This window comes from Manis pentadactyla, chromosome 2 (assembly GCF_030020395.1).
Source record: "Manis pentadactyla isolate mManPen7 chromosome 2, mManPen7.hap1, whole genome shotgun sequence".
Taxonomy (NCBI): Eukaryota; Metazoa; Chordata; class Mammalia; order Pholidota; family Manidae; genus Manis; species Manis pentadactyla.
In genome coordinates, this window is record NC_080020.1 from 111,985,310 (window position 1) to 112,000,762 (window position 15,453).

The 15,453-nt window shown below is 41.6% G+C and overlaps 1 protein-coding gene across 6 annotated transcripts in view; it reads left to right on the top strand.

Moving 5' to 3' along the window:
• Positions 1-932: 932 nt before the first annotated feature.
• Positions 933-15,453, top strand: part of CPLANE1 (ciliogenesis and planar polarity effector complex subunit 1) — a 202,807-nt gene continuing 188,286 nt past the window's right edge. For 3 of the 6 annotated variants that reach the window (XR_008995195.1, XR_008995199.1, XM_057495746.1), the window contains exons 1-2: positions 933-1,089; positions 3,449-3,569. Coding sequence is in view for 4 of the 6 variants with exons in the window: in XM_057495746.1 (XP_057351729.1) it covers positions 3,489-3,569 (81 nt within the window). In the remaining 2 variants the exon portion in view is untranslated. The remainder of the gene's footprint in view (positions 1,090-3,448; positions 3,570-15,453) is intronic. The other 3 variants (XM_057495732.1, XM_057495735.1, XM_057495738.1) reach the window with 1 other exon arrangement.

The window sequence follows — 15,453 nt, forward strand, 5'->3', positions numbered from 1 at the left end:
TTTTTTGTGCTCACTCTAGCAAGATTTATGTAAAATGTTTACGACTTTGGGGGGACTTGAACCACCTGTTCTATATAACTTTTGCGTTAACTGGTGCTGAGCCACCACTCATACCACTCCAATGAGCAGGGGTCGTTGTGGGTTATGACGCTGAGGAGGGAAGTCCTCCTGCCCTCGATCCTTTATTTGCTAAGGTAAACCACCCTCACAGCCTTGCAACTGAGGGTGCTGGGCAATTTGCTCAGCAGAGCGTATCTAGCGTCGCTAAGGATAAACAAACTGAAATGCCTTCAAAAGCTAGGCCAGCGACATTAACGTGTGAAGAGGAGGGCGGGCTGGGAAACGGAGAGCATGCCCTTCGGTACGGGGGCTGAATTCAAATTTAAGCCATAGAAAAAATGTTTTTCCAGGCTAAACCTAGCCCTAGAGCGGCTTGTTCGTGACTCCTGTTCGCAGACGGTGGGCTGGACCAGCACAGGGACGAAGGGTGCTAGAACAGTATAGTAAATAAATCACTAGGACAGCGAGTGCGGACTCGCTCCTTAGTGCTCCACGTTGCCCGCCTCATGTGTGGAGGGCTGGGTACCTCCTTTTATTTCCGGGTGTGGGGAGGTCTTCAATAGGAACGTGGCATTCCGAGAATTACACTTTAGTCGGCTATTAAGCTGTTTCCCAAAAAGCGCTGCACGATGCCTCGGTGCTCAAGGCGAGGGTCTGAGGAGCGCAGGGTGAGGCGTAGAGCCCGGCGGAGGAAGGGGGTCGCCGAGACCCGGGACGTGCGCAGAGGCCGGTAGCGGACGGAGGCTGCAGGACCTCGCGGAGCCGCGGGGCCGCTCGGAGAGCCGGGAGCGGAGGGAGGGAGGAGCCTTGCGAGCTTCCCGCCCGCATTCCCGGCAGCTCCGAGCCGGCGCCTGGTGCCGCGGGCGTCCTCTGCCCCGCCCTCCGCGGTTTCCAGGGCGCAGGCTCGCGTCTAGGCGGGTGTCCGGAACTGGGCCGTAGCCCTCCGCATCCCTCCCTCGCGGGCTGCTTCGCCTTCGCCCTCGGCCTCGCCGCACCTTCCCGCCCCGGACGGACCGGGTCCTGGCCGAGGTAACTCCCCGCAGATTCCTGCACCTCACGACCGCGGTCTCGTCCCCACAGCATCCGGCCGCCGGCTCCTAGGGCTCCTCGGGCCGCCCTGCAGCCTCCTGTGTGGCGTGTCCCCGTCATCTCCCGCCGCATCCAGCCTTTCTTTCCCACTGCCGGGGCCTGGCCCTTCTCTCCCCTGGGCCTTCCCCAGCCTTCCCGGCGTCGCCCTCCCTCTGCAGCAGCCTCAGGCCGACGGAGGTGCGGGATCCCCGAGAGGCCGGGTCGCCCTCCAGCCGGCGCGGGACGGAGTCTGGGCCCGGCGCAGGCCCCCGGTGCTCCAGCCCCTGTCCTGTCCCCGGGGGTCGCCTCCGAGGGCACCTCAAGGGGTGGGAGGCGGCCTTCGCTACCTAGTGGCCCCCGCAGGGTGGGGTAGAAAACTGTCAGGAGCCCCTGGGGATGACTTTTGTGAAGAGGTTGTGGGGACTCTTCTGTATTTGACGTTAGTTGGTGGTAAATTGAATTGAGGAATGGACGCGATTTCTTGTGTCTAGTGGAAACCACGGAAGAGTGAATTCTCTTGAAATTGCATTCGCCAGTGTGTACTGAATAAATGTACTTTTTTGGGTGGACTTCACATATTTCTCCCATTATATTTTGTGAGTGCGATTAAGTTTATTTTTATTTGTTTCTTCCATTAACTAATTTAATTGTTTCGAGATGTTTGTTATTATCAGTAGCATTAGTGTTTTGAATACCAGTTCGGTGTGTAGCAGAAATAATCATTGCAACACAACAGGAGGTGAGGACATCTTTTAGAGTTCTGGAAGGTGGAGGACCGTCCATCATCAAAACTTCCACGGTCCGATCCTCACATCTTGAGCTATCTTTTTATCCTTTACATTTTAGTTGCAAAACTTATGTATAAGAACACTTCTGGAGTATTTTAAAGCAAATCCTTGGCATATATACCTAAGTATAAACTGTATCTCTCATATCCAGGAGAGGTAAGCACCCTTTAAAACAAGCAAACAAAAACCTACAACAGAATTAACCATATACCACCAAAAATAACATTAATTCTTTGATATCATCTAATACCCATCATGTTCAATTTTCTGATTGTTTTCAATTTGAAATAATTTAAAGTTTACAGAAAAGTTGCAAGACTAATAGAAGGAACTGTACTTTTACCCAGATTGACCACTTGTTTCTGTTTTCCCCATGCTTTATCCTTCTGTTGATACGTGCACACACTTTTTTTTTCTCTAGCTTACTTTATTGTAAGAGTAGAGTATGTAACACATACAAAATATGTGTTAATCAACTGTTTATGGTATCAGTAAGGCTTCTAGTCAACAGTATGCTGCTGTTAAGTTTTTTGGAAGTCAAAAGTTACCCGCCAATTTTTGTCTCGGGGGTTGGCTCTGTTCAAGGGTCAACTCTATACCATTTTCCATCAGATGTTCAATTTATTCATTTACTTATCTGTAATTATATGGATTCATGGTTTCCTATTTCTGTGGATTTTAAATCCATTCCTGTAATTCGTTTTGATCCTCAAGTTGTGCTCAGTTTGGTCAGTATGATCTCTTTCAGTATGGTGTCTCTGTCCTCACTGTGCTTGGGTTCCAGCACACTGTGCCAGGCTGTCCCACTGTGTGAACATCCTCCCAAGAAAGCTTTCCTCACCCTGCTTGGGCTTTGACAAACTGTTCTTGGCCTCCACTGCATGGGGACTTGTCAGACAGTTTCGCTTCATGTTATTTCAGGGCTTCATTTTTAGTGGGCTGGTTTGGAGTTTCTTATGTATAGCTTGGCAGGTCAGGGCAGTTTGACTGCTTATGTTGTGACTGAAGGCTACAAGAGTGATTATCCCAGGGAATAAGGTAGAAGCTGTTTGCCTTTTATGCTTTAGCCTTGGGAAATGTATAGCGTCACTCCCATTTTACTCTTGGTCAAAATAGTCAAAATTCTACCCAATTCAAGGAATGAAGTATAGACTGAGCTCTCAATGAGAGAGCTGTTAAAAGTCACAATGTAAGAAGAGCCTGTGGGAGAGAAGATACTGTAGCCATCTTTGGAAAGTACAACCTGCCACAGAGAGAAAAGCAAATCACATACAAATTTTATTGTCAGGACCTTTTCCTAGCTCATTTTTAATCTTTGTAGTCTGGGAATGACTTGTCAGAGAAGTGGATACATTTTGTCTGACTCTTAAAGATACAAGATAAGATACTGGATGCATTGTTAATGTCTTAGCTTAAAAAGAGAGTTAGCTTGTACTGATAGAGTAATTTACCAAAACTTTACCACAATTCTAAATTAAGATCTTCAGCAAGTGTTATGGGCTATTATTATTATTATTAATTTTATTTTACAGGATCTTATGACTGTTTTAGTCATTGATTATCTTAACAAGCATGGAGATAAGATTAGAAGTTTTGACATCAACAAGTATCAAGCAGAAAAAACCCTGGCCGCGAATCTCCTGGTTAGGACAGGTAGGTTTTCTTTATTTATATAATATCAGTTCAGTTGTAATATGTGTTAAATGTGTGTTTTGCCTCTAAGATTGAAGAATGTTCTGTGGCCTTTAAAAAATGAAACACCATATTTAAAAGGTTCACTTTGCCCACACAGGGTTTTGTGTGTTTGTGGTTTTTTAAAAATTCATTTTATTATCATTAATCTACAGTTACATGAAGAACATTATGGTTACTAGACTCCCCCCTTCACCAAGTCCCCCCTGACAAACCCCATTACAGTCACTGTCCATCAGCGTAGTAAGATGCTGTGGACTCACTATTTGTCTTCTCTGTGTTGCACATCCCTCCCTATGCCCCCCCCCACATTATACATGCTAATCATAAGGCCCCCTTTCTTTTTCCCTGCCCTTATTCCTCCCTTCCCACCCCTCCTGCCCAGTCCTTTTCCCTTTGGTAACCGTTAGTCCATTCTTGGGTTCTGTGAGTCTGCTGCTGTTTCGTTCCTTCAGTTTTTCTTTGTTCTTATACTCCACATATGAGTGAAATCATTTGGTACTTGTCTTTCTCCGGCTGGCTTATTTCACTGAGCATAATACCTACCCTCTAGCTCCATCCATGTTGTTGCAAATGGTAGGATTTGTTTTCTCCTTATGGTTGAATAATATTCCATTGTGTATATGTACCACATCTTCTTTATCCATTCATCTATTGATGGACACTTAGGTGGCTTCCATTTCTTGGCTATTGTAAATAGTGCTGTGATAAACATAGGAGTGCATCTGTCTTTTTCAAACTGGGCTGCTGCATTCTTAGGGTAAATTCCTAGAAGTGGAATTCCTGGGTCAAATGGTATTTCTATTTAGAGCTTTTTGAGGAACCTCCATACTGCTTTTCACAATGGTTGAACTAATTTGCATTGCCATCAGCAGTGTAGGAGGGTTCCCCTTTCTCTGCAACCTCGCCAACATTTGTTGTTGTTTGTTTTTTGGATGGTGGTGATCCTTACTGGTGTGAGGTGATATCTCATTGTGGTTTTAATTTGCATTTCTCTGATGACAAGCGATGTGGAACATCTTTTCATATGTCTGTTTGCCATCTGAATTTCTTCTTTGGAGAAGTGTCTGTTCAGCTCCTCTGCCCATTTTTTAATTGGATTATTTGCTTTTTGTTTGTTGAGGTGTGTGAGCTCTTTATATATTTTGTATGTCAACCCTTTATCGGATCTGTCATTTATGAATATATTCTCCCATACTGTAGGGAACCTTTTTGTTCTATTGATGGTGTCCTTTGCTGTACAGAAGCTTTTCAGCTTGATATAGTCCCCCTTGTTCATTTTTGCTTTTGTTTCCCTTGCCCGGGGAGATATATTCATGAAGAAGTCGCTCATGTTTATGTCCAAGACATTTTTGCCTATGTTTTTTTCTAAGAGTTTTATAGTTTCATGACTTACATTCAGGTCTTTGATCCATTTCTAATTTACTTTTGTGTATGGGGTTAGACAGTGATCCAGTTTCATTCTCTTACATGTAGCTGTCCAGTTTTGCCAGCACCATCTGTTGAAGAGACTGTCATTTCCCCATTGTATGTCCATGGCTCCTTTATTGTATTTTAATTGACCATATATGTTTGGGTTAATGTCTGTAGTCTCTATTCTGTTCCACTGGTCTGTGGCTCTGTTCTTGTGCCAGTACCAAATTGTCTTGATTACTGTGGCTTTGTAGTAGAGCTTGAAGTTTGGGAGCTACATCCCTCCCACTTTATTCTTCCTTCTCAGGATTGTTTTGGCTATTCGGGATCTTTGGTTTTTCCATACGAATTTTTGAACTATTTGTTCCAGGTCGTTGAAGAATGCTGTTGGTAATTTGATAAGGATTGCATCAAGTCTTTAGACTGCTTTGGGCAGGATGGCTATTTTGATGATATTAATTCTTCCTAGCCAAGAGCATGGGATGAGTTTCCATTTGTTAGTGTCCTCTTTAATTTCTCTTAAGAGTGTCTATAGTTTTCAGGGTATAGGTCTTTCACTTCCTTGGTAAGGTTTATACCTAAGTATTTTATTTTTTTGATGCAGTTGTGAATGGAATTGTTTTCCTGATTTCTCTTTCTACTAGTTCATTGTTAGTGTATAGGAAAGCCACAGATTTCTGTGTGTTACTTTTGTATCCTGCAACTTTGCTGAATTCCGTTATTAGTTCTAGTAGTTTTGAAGTGGAGTCTTTAGGGTTTTTTATTTACAATATCATGTCATCTGCAAATAGTGACAGTTTGACTTCTTCTTTACCTATCTGAATTCCTTGTATTTCTTTGTTTTGTCTAATTGCCATGGCTAGGACCTCCAGTACTATGTTAATAACAGTGGGGAGAGTGGGCATCCCTGTCTTGTTCCCGATCTCAGAGGAAAAGCTTTCAGCCTCTCACTGTTCAGTATGATGTTAGCTGTGGGTTTATCATATATGGCCTTTATTATGTTGAGGTACCTGCCCTCTATACCCATTTTGTTGAGAGGTTTTATCATGAATGGATGTTGAATTTTGTTGAATGTTTTTTCAGCGTCTATGGAGATGATCATGTGGTTTTTGTCCTTCTTTTTGTTGATGTGGTGGATGATGTTGATGAATTTTCGGATGTTGTATATTCCTTGCATCCCTGGGATTAATCCCACTTGGTCATGGTGTATGATCTTTTTGATGTATTTTTGAATTCAGTTTGCTAATATTTTGTTGAGTATTTTTGCATCTATGTTCATCAGGGATATTGGTCTGTAATTTTCTTTTTTGTTGGGGTCTTTGCCTGGTTTTGGTATTAGGGTGATGATGGCTCCATAGAATGAGTTTGGGAGTATTCCCTCCTCTTCTATTTTTTGGAAAACTTTAAGGAGAATGGGTATTATATCTTCACTATATGTCTGATAAAATTTCAAGGTAAATCCATCTGGCCCAGGGGTTTTTTTCTTGGGTAGTTTTTTTGATTACCGATTCATTTTCTTTGCTGGTAATTGATTTGTTTAGATTTTGTGTTTCTTCCTTGTTTAATTTTGGAAGTTTTAATTTTTCTAGGAAGTTGTCCATTTCTTCTAGGTTTTCCAGCTTCTTAGCATATATGTTTTTTTTTTTTTTTTTTTTAATTATTATTTTTTATTGAAGGGTAGTTGACACACAGTATTACATTACATGAGTTTCAAGTGTACAACACAGTGGTAGAACATTTATATACATAATTCTAGGTTCCAGCTATCACCCTACCAGGCTGTTACAATATCTTGACTATATTCCTTATGCTATACATTACATCCCGGTTACTAATTTATTTTACCATTGGAAGTCTGTCCTTCTTTTTTTTTTTTTTTTTTTTTTTTTTGTGAGGGCATCTCTCATATTTATTGATCAAATGGTTGTTAACGACAATAAAATTCTGTATAGGGGAGTCAATTCTCAATGCACAATCATTATTCCACCCCAAGCCTAATTTTTGTCAGTCTCCAATCTTCTGAGGCATAACAAACAAGTTCTTACATGTAGAACAAATTCTTACATAATGAATAAGTTACATAGTGAACAGTACAAGGGCAGTCATCACAGAAACTTTCGGTTTTGCTCATGCATTATGAACTATAAACAGTCAGTTCAAATATGAATACTCATTTGGTTTTTATACTTGATTTATATGTGGATACCACATTTCTCTCTTTATTATTATTATTTTTAATAAAATGCTGAAGTGGTAGGTAGATACAAGATAAAGGTAGAAAACATAGTTTAGTGTTGTAAGAGAGCAAATGTAGATGATCAGGTGTGTGCCTGTAGACTATGTGTTAATCCAAGCTAGACCAGGGCAATAAAACATCCACGTATGCAGAAGATTTCTCTCAGAGCGGGGGGGTGAGGTTCTAAGCCTCACCTCTGTTGATCCCCAATTTCTCACCTGATGGCCCCCCTGCGACTGTGCCTGTCTTAGGTTGTTCCTCCCTTGAGGAATCTTACCCGTCTCTGGCTAACCAGTCATCTTCCGGGGCCATACAGGGAAATGTGAAGTTGGTAAGTGAGAGAGAAGCCTTATTGTTTGAAAAAGTTAGCTTTTTACTTCTTTGCATATTTATGCCCTGTGGCTTCTATGCCCAGCATTTGTCTTGAGGTATCTTTACCACTTGGAAGAATTATGATACTCGGTAAATTTGATATGAGGCACGAATTCTATTTAAGGGTTGTTATTAGGAAGGAAGAAGAAAAGCTATAGAAGTAGCAGGCGGAAGAAAACATGGGAAGATTGATTATTTCTTTGATATATCTTCTTGTAGAGTAACTTCAGCATGTATAGGTTTTAAGCTACTACTTAAATTGCACACACACATTAACATAATAGGAGTATAGTTACATAACCAAAGCATATCTGTAATTACCAGCCATCTGCAGTGAAACCAAGAAAACCAGTTAGGCACCTTAGGCATTTGTGAAAACTTATCTATGATATGGTGGATATTGTCCAACTGAACTAGAACAGTCTGAGAGAAATCAGACAAATTAAAACAACCCATTCCTGGGGACTGTTCACATGCCATATGTTCTTTTAACAGTAAATAGTTTTTAGTTGTAAGACTTTGGAGCGCTACAATTTGTACTTCTCCAAATTCTTGGTTGAGTTCCAACAGTATAGATCCAGTCCAATTTTGTTGTTTTACTGTATGCACAGGCCAGCTTAGATATCTCCTTCCTCATTCCCATGGCAAGTCCAGGAACTGGTGGGATGAGTGCATCTACAGCTGTAGCAGTGCGTGGATCTTTGTTGGGGTTTTTTGATGATCATCTTCTGGCATGAGTCTTCCAGAGAGTGCAGATGTTGGAAGTTCTTTTTCATATCGTATCTTAGTTCATTTTCGGGGTAGCCCAATTAGGCTTTGATCCTCTGTATAAACACAAACAGACCCTTTGCCTACACTTTTATATGCCCTTTATACCCTTGTGTAGAACTCGTTGGAGGTTACCACACAGGAACTGCCCTTTTTTTTTTTTTTTTTTGCTATCACTAATCTACACTTACATGACGAATATTATGTTTACTAGGCTCTCCCCTATACCAGGTCTCCCCTATAAACCCCTTTACAGTCACTGTCCATCAGCATAGCAAAATGTTGTAGAATCACTACTTGCCTTCTCTGTGTTGTACAGCCCTCCCTTTTCTCCTACCCCCCCATGCATGTTAATCTTAATACCCCCCTACTTCTCCCCCCCTTATCCCTCCCTACCCACCCATCCTCCCCAGTCCCTTTCCCTTTGGTACCTGTTAGTCCATTCTTGAGTTCTGTGATTCTGCTGCTGTTTTGTTCCTTCAGTTTTTCCTTTGTTCTTATATTCCACAGATAAGTGAAATCATTTGGTATTTCTCTTTCTCCGCTTGGCTTGTTTCACTGAGCATAATACCCTCCAGCTCCATCCATGTTGCTGCAAATGATTGGATTTGCCCTTTTCTTATAGCTGAGTAGTATTCCATTGTGTATATGTACCACATCTTCTTTATCCATTCATCTATTGATGGACATTTAGGTTGCTTCCAATTCTTGGCTATTGTAAATAGTGCTGCGATAAACATAGGGGTGCATCTGTCTTTCTCAAACTTGATTGCTGCATTCTTAGGGTAAATTCCTAGGAGTGCAATTCCTGGGTCAAATGGTAAGTCTGTTTTGAGCATTTTGATGTACCTCCATACTGCTTTCCACAATGGTTGAACTAACTTACATTCCCACCAGCAGTGTAGGAGGGTTCCCCTTTCTCCACAGCCTCGCCAACATTTGTTGTTGTTTGTCTTTTGGATGGCAGCCATCCTTACTGGTGTGAGGTGATACCTCATTGTAGTTTTAATTTGCATTTCTCTGATAATTAGCGATGTGGAGCATCTTTTCATGTGTCTGTTGGCCATCTGTATTTCTTTTTTGGAGAACTGTCTGTTCAGTTCCTCTGCCCATTTTTTAATTGGGTTATTTGTTTTTTGTTTGTTGAGGCGTGAGAGCTCCTTATATATTCTGGACGTCAAGCCTTTATCGGATGTGTCATTTTCAAATATATTCTCCCATACTGTAGGTATCCTTCTTGTTCTATTGATGGTGTCTTTTGCTGTACAGAAGCTTTTCAGCTTAATATAGTCCCACTTACTCATTTTTGCTGTTGTTTTCCTTGCCCGGGGAGATATGTTCAAGAAGAGGTCACTCATGTTTATGTCTAAGAGGTTTTCGCCTATGTTTTCTTCCAAGAGTTTAATGGTTTCATGGCTTACATTCAGGTCTTTGATCCATTTTGAGTTTACTTTTGTATATGGGGTTAGACAATGGTCCAGTTTCATTCTCCTACATGTAGCTGTCCAGTTTTGCCAGCATCACCTGTTGAAGAGACTGTCATTTCGCCATTGTATGTCCATGGCTCCTTTATCAAATATTAATTGACCATATATGTCTGGGTTAATGTCTGGATTCTCTAGTCTGTTCCATTGATCTGTGGCTCTGCTCTTGTGCCAGTACCAAATTGTCTTGATTACTATGGCTTTATAGTAGAGCTTGAAGTTGGGGAGTGAGATCCCCCCTACTTTATTCTTCTTTCTCAGGATTGCTTTGGCTATTCGGGGTCTTTGGTGTTTCCATATGAATTTTTGAATTATTTGTTCCAGTTCATTGAAGAATGTTGCTGGTAGTTTCATAGGGATTGCATCAAATCTGTATATTGCTTTGGGCAGGATGGCCATTTTGACGATATTAATTCTTCCTAGCCACGAGCCTGGGATGAGTTTCCATCTGTTCGTGTCCCCTTTAATTTCTCTTAAGAGTGACTTGTAGTTTTCAGAGTATAAGTCTTTCACTTCTTTGGTTAGGTTTATTCCTAGGTATTTTATTTTTTTTGATGCAATTGTGAATGGAGTTGTTTTCCTGATTTCTCTCTCTGATCGTTCATTGTTAGTATATAGGAAAGCCACAGATTTCTGTGTGTTGATTTTGTATCCTGCAACTTTGCTGTATTCCGATATCAGTTCTAGTAATTTTGGGGTGGAGTCTTTAGGGTTTTTTATGTACAGTATCATGTCATCTGCAAATAGTGACAGTTTAACTTCTTCTTTACCAATCTGGATTCCTTGTATTTCTTTATTTTGTCTGATTGCCGTGGCTAGGACCTCCAGTACTATGTTAAATAACAGTGGAGAGAGTGGGCATCCCTGTCTAGTTCCCGATCTCAGAGGAAATGCTTTCAGCTTCTCGCTGTTCAATATAATGTTGGCTGTGGGTTTATCATAGATGGCCTTTATTATGTTGAGGTACTTGCCCTCTATTCCCATTTTGCTGAGAGTTTTTAACATGAATGGATGTTGAACTTTGTCAAATGCTTTTTCAGCATCTATGGAGATGATCATGTGGTTTTTGTCTTTCTTTTTGTTGATGTGGTGGATGATGTTGATGGACTTTCGAATGTTGTACCATCCTTGCATCCCTGGGATGAATCCCACTTGGTCATGGTGTATGATCCTTTTGATGTATTTTTGAATTCGGTTTGCTAATATTTTGTTGAGTATTTTTGCATCTACGTTCATCAGGGATATTGGTCTGTAGTTTTCTTTTTTGGTGGGGTCTTTGCCTGGTTTTGGTATTAGGGTGATGTTAGCTTCATAGAATGAGTTTGGGAGTATCCCCTCCTCCTCTATTTTTTGGAAAACTTTAAGGAGAATGGGTATTATGTCTTCCCTGTATGTCTGATAAAATTCCGAGGTAAATCCATCTGGCCCGGGGATTTTGTTCTTTGGTAGTTTTTTGATTACCTCTTCAATTTGGTTGCTGGTAATTGGTCTGTTTAGATTTTCTGTTTCTTCCTGGGTCAATCTTGGAAGGTTATATTTTTCTAGGAAGTTGTCCATTTCTCCTAGGTTTCCCAGCTTGTTAGCATATAGGTTTTCATAGTATTCTCCAATAATTCTTTGCATTTCCTTGGGGTCCGTCGTGATTTTTCCTTTCTCGTTTCTGATACTGTTGATTTGTGTTGATTCTCTTTTCTTCTTAATAAGTCTGGCTAGAGGCTTATCTATTTTGTTTATTTTCTCGAAGAACCAGCTCTTGGTTTCATTGATTTTTGCTATTGTTTTATTCTTCTCAATTTTATTTATTTCTTCTCTGATCTTTATTATGTCCCTCCTTCTGCTGACCTTAGGCCTCATCTGTTCTTCTTTTTCCAATTTAGATAATTGTGACATTAGACCATTCATTTGGGATTGCTCTTCCTTTTTTAAATATGCTTGGATTGCTATATACTTTCCTCTTAAGACTGCTTTTGCTGTGTCCCACAGAAGTTGGGGCTTAGTGTTGTTGTTGTCATTTGTTTCCATATATTGCTGGATCTCCATTTTGATTTGGTCATTGATCCATTGATTATTTAGGAGCGTGTTGTTAAGCCTCCATGTGTTTGTGAGCCTCTTTGCTTTCTTTGTACAGTTTATTTCTAGTTTTATGCCTTTGTGGTCTGAAAAGTTGGTTGGTAGGATTTCAATCTTTTGGAATTTTCTGAGGCTCTTTTTGTGGCCTAGTATGTGGTCTATTCTGGAGAATGTTCCATGTGCACTTGAGAAGAATGTATATCCCGCTGCTTTTGGATGTAGAGTTCTATAGATGTCTATTAGGTCCATCTGCTCTACTGTGTTGTTCAGTGCTTCCGTGTCCTTACTTATTTTCTGCCCAGTGGATCTATCCTTTGGGGTGAGTGGTGTGTTGAAGTCTCCTAGAATGAATGCATTGCAGTCTATATCCCCCTTTAGTTCTGTTAGTATTTGTTTCACATATGCTGGTGCTCCTGTGTTGGGTGCATATATATTTAGAATGGTTATATCCTCTTGTTTGACTGAGCCCTTTATCATTATGTAGTGTCCTTCTTTATCTCTTGTTACTTTCTTTGTTTTGAAGTCTATTTTGTCTGATATTAGTACTGCAACCCCTGCTTTCTTCTCACTGTTGTTTGCTTGAAATATGTTTTTCCATCCCTTGACTTTTAGTCTGTACATGTCTTTGGGTTTGAGGTGAGTTTCTTGTAAGCAGCATATAGATGGGTCTTGCTTTTTTATCCATTCTGTTACTCTGTGTCTTTTGATTGGTGCATTCAACCCATTAACATTTAGGGTGACTATTGAAAGATATGTACTTATTGCCATTGCAGGCTTTAAATTCGTGGTTACCAAAGGTTCAAGGTTAGCCTCTTTAGTATCTTACTGCCTAACTTAGCTCGCTTATTGAGCTGTTATATACACTGTCTGGAGATTCTTTTCTTCTCTCCCTTCCTGTTCCTCCTCCTCGATTCTTCATATGTTGGGTGTTTTGTGCTGTGCTCTTTCTAGGAGTGCTCCCATCTAGAGCAGTCCCTGTGAGATGTTTTGTAGAGGTGGTTTGTGGAAAGCAAATTCCCTCAGCTTTTGTTTGTCTGGGAATTGTTTAATCCCACCGTCATATTTGAATGATAGTCGTGCTGGATACAGTATCCTTGGTTCAAGGCCCTTCTGTTTCATTGTATTAAATATATCATGCCATTCTCTTCTGGCCTGTAGGGTTTCTGTTGAGAAATCTGACGTTAGCCTGATGGGTTTCCCTTTATAGGTGACCTTTTTCTCTCTAGCTGCTTTTAACACTCTTTCCTTGTCCTTGATCTTTACCATTTTAATTATTATGTGTCTTGGTGTTGCCCTTCTTGGATCCTTTCTTTTGGGGGTTCTGTGTATTTCCGTGGTCTGTTTGATTACTTCCTCCCCCAGTGTGGGGAAGTTTTCAGCAATTATTTCTTCTAAGATACTTTCCATCTTTTTGCCTCTCTCTTCTTCTTCTGGGACCCCTATAATACGGATATTGCTCCTTTTAGATTGGTCACACAGTTCTCTTAATATTGTTTCATTCCTGGAGATCCTTTTGTCTCTCTCTATGTCAGCTTCTATGCGTTCCTGTTCTCTGATTTCAATTCCATCAATGGCCTCTTGCATTCTATCCATTCTGCTTATAAACCCTTCCAGAGTTTGTTTCATTTCTGCGATCTCCTTTCTGGCATCTGTGATCTCTTTCCGGACTTCATCCCATTTTTCTTGCGTATTTCTCTGCATCTCTGTCAGCATGTTTATGATTCTTATTTTGAATTCTTTTTCAGGAAGACTGGTTAGGTCTGTCTCCTTCTCTGGTGTTGTCTCTGTGATCTTTGTCTGCCTGTAGCTTTGCCTTTTCATGGTGATAGGAATAGTCTGCAGAACTGGGACGAGTGACGGCTGGAAGGACTTCCTTTCTTGTTGGTTTGTGGCCCTCCTCTCCTGGGAGAACAGCGGCCTCTAGTGGCTTGTGCTGCGCAGCTGCGCGCAGACAGGTTTTCTGCTTCCTGCTCGGCTGCTATGGAGTTAATCTCCGCTGTTGCTGTGGGCGTGGCCTGGCTCGGGCAGCTACTCCAAGATGGTGGAGTCGCGTTGGAGCAGGAGCTGCTGGGAGGCTATTTATCTCCGTAAGGGGCCTCCCTGCTCCCTGCAGCCCAGGGGTTAGGGTGCCCTGAGATCCCGGGTTCCCTACCTCTGGATTAAGTGACCCGCCCTGCCCCTTTAAGACTTCCAAAAAGCACCCGCCAAAACAAAACAACGACCACAAAAAAAAACAAGAAAAAAAATTTTTTTAATTAAAAAAAAAAGGTGGTCGTTCGTTTTTCTTTATTCTCCGGTGCCAGCCTCAGGCCTCTGCTCACCGGTCTTTCTGCCCTGTTTCCCTAATATTGGGGTCCCTGTCCCTTTAAGACTTCCAAAAAGCGCTCGCCAAAACAAAGCAGCAAAAAAGCAAAAAAAAAAAAAAAATGGTCGCGCGCTTTTCTTATGTCCTCTGGCGCCCAGCCTCCAGTGCCTGCTCACTGTTCTTACTGCCCTGTTTTCCCAGTATCGAGGGCCCTGCACTCTGGCCCGGATGGCTGGGGCTGGGTGTTCGGCAGCCCTGGGCTCCGTCTCCCTCCCGCTCTGCCCGCTCCTCTCCCGCCGGGAGCTGGGGGGAGGGGCGCTCGGCTCCCGCCGGGCCGGGGCTTGTATCTCACCCCCTTCGCGAGGCGCTGGGTTCTCTCAGGTGCGGATGTGGTCTGGATATTGTCCTGTGTCCTCTGGTCTTTATTCTAGGAAGGGTTGTCTTTGTTATATTTTCATAGATATATGTTGTTTTGGGAGGAGATTTCCGCTGCTCTACTCACGCCGCCATCTTCCGCCCCCTCCGATCTTAAATCCAGCATAAATGTTTTCATAGTATTCTCTAAAATTCTCTGTGTTTCTGTGGGGTCCATCGTGATTTTTCCTTTCTCGTTTCTGATTCTGTTGATGTGTGTTGATTCTCTTTTTCTCTTAGTAAGTCTGGCTAAAGGCTTATCTATTTTGTATATTTTCTCAAAGAACCAGCTCTTGGTTTCATTGATTTTTTTCTATTGTTTTATTCTTCTCAATTTTATTTATTTCTTCTGTGATCTTTATTATGTCTCTCCTGCTGACTTTAGGCCTCATTTGTTCTTCTTTTTCCAATTTCGATAATTGTGATGTTAGACTATTCATTTGGGTATCCGTGGCCTGAGAGACTTCTTTAAATATGCCTGGGTTGCTATATACTTTCTTCTTAGAACTGCTTTCGCTGCATCCCACAGAAGTTGGGGCTTTGTGTTGTTGTTGTCATTTATTTCCATATATTGCTGGATCTCCATTTTAATTTGGTCGTTGATCCATTGTCTATTTAGCAGCGTGTTGTTGAGCCTCCATGTGTTTGTGGGCTTTTTATACTTTCTTTGTACAATTTATTTCTAGTTTTATACCTTCGTGGTCTGAAAAGTTGGTTGGTAAAATTTCAATCTTATTGAATTTACTGAGGCTCTTTTTGTGGCCTAGCATGTGGTCTATTCTG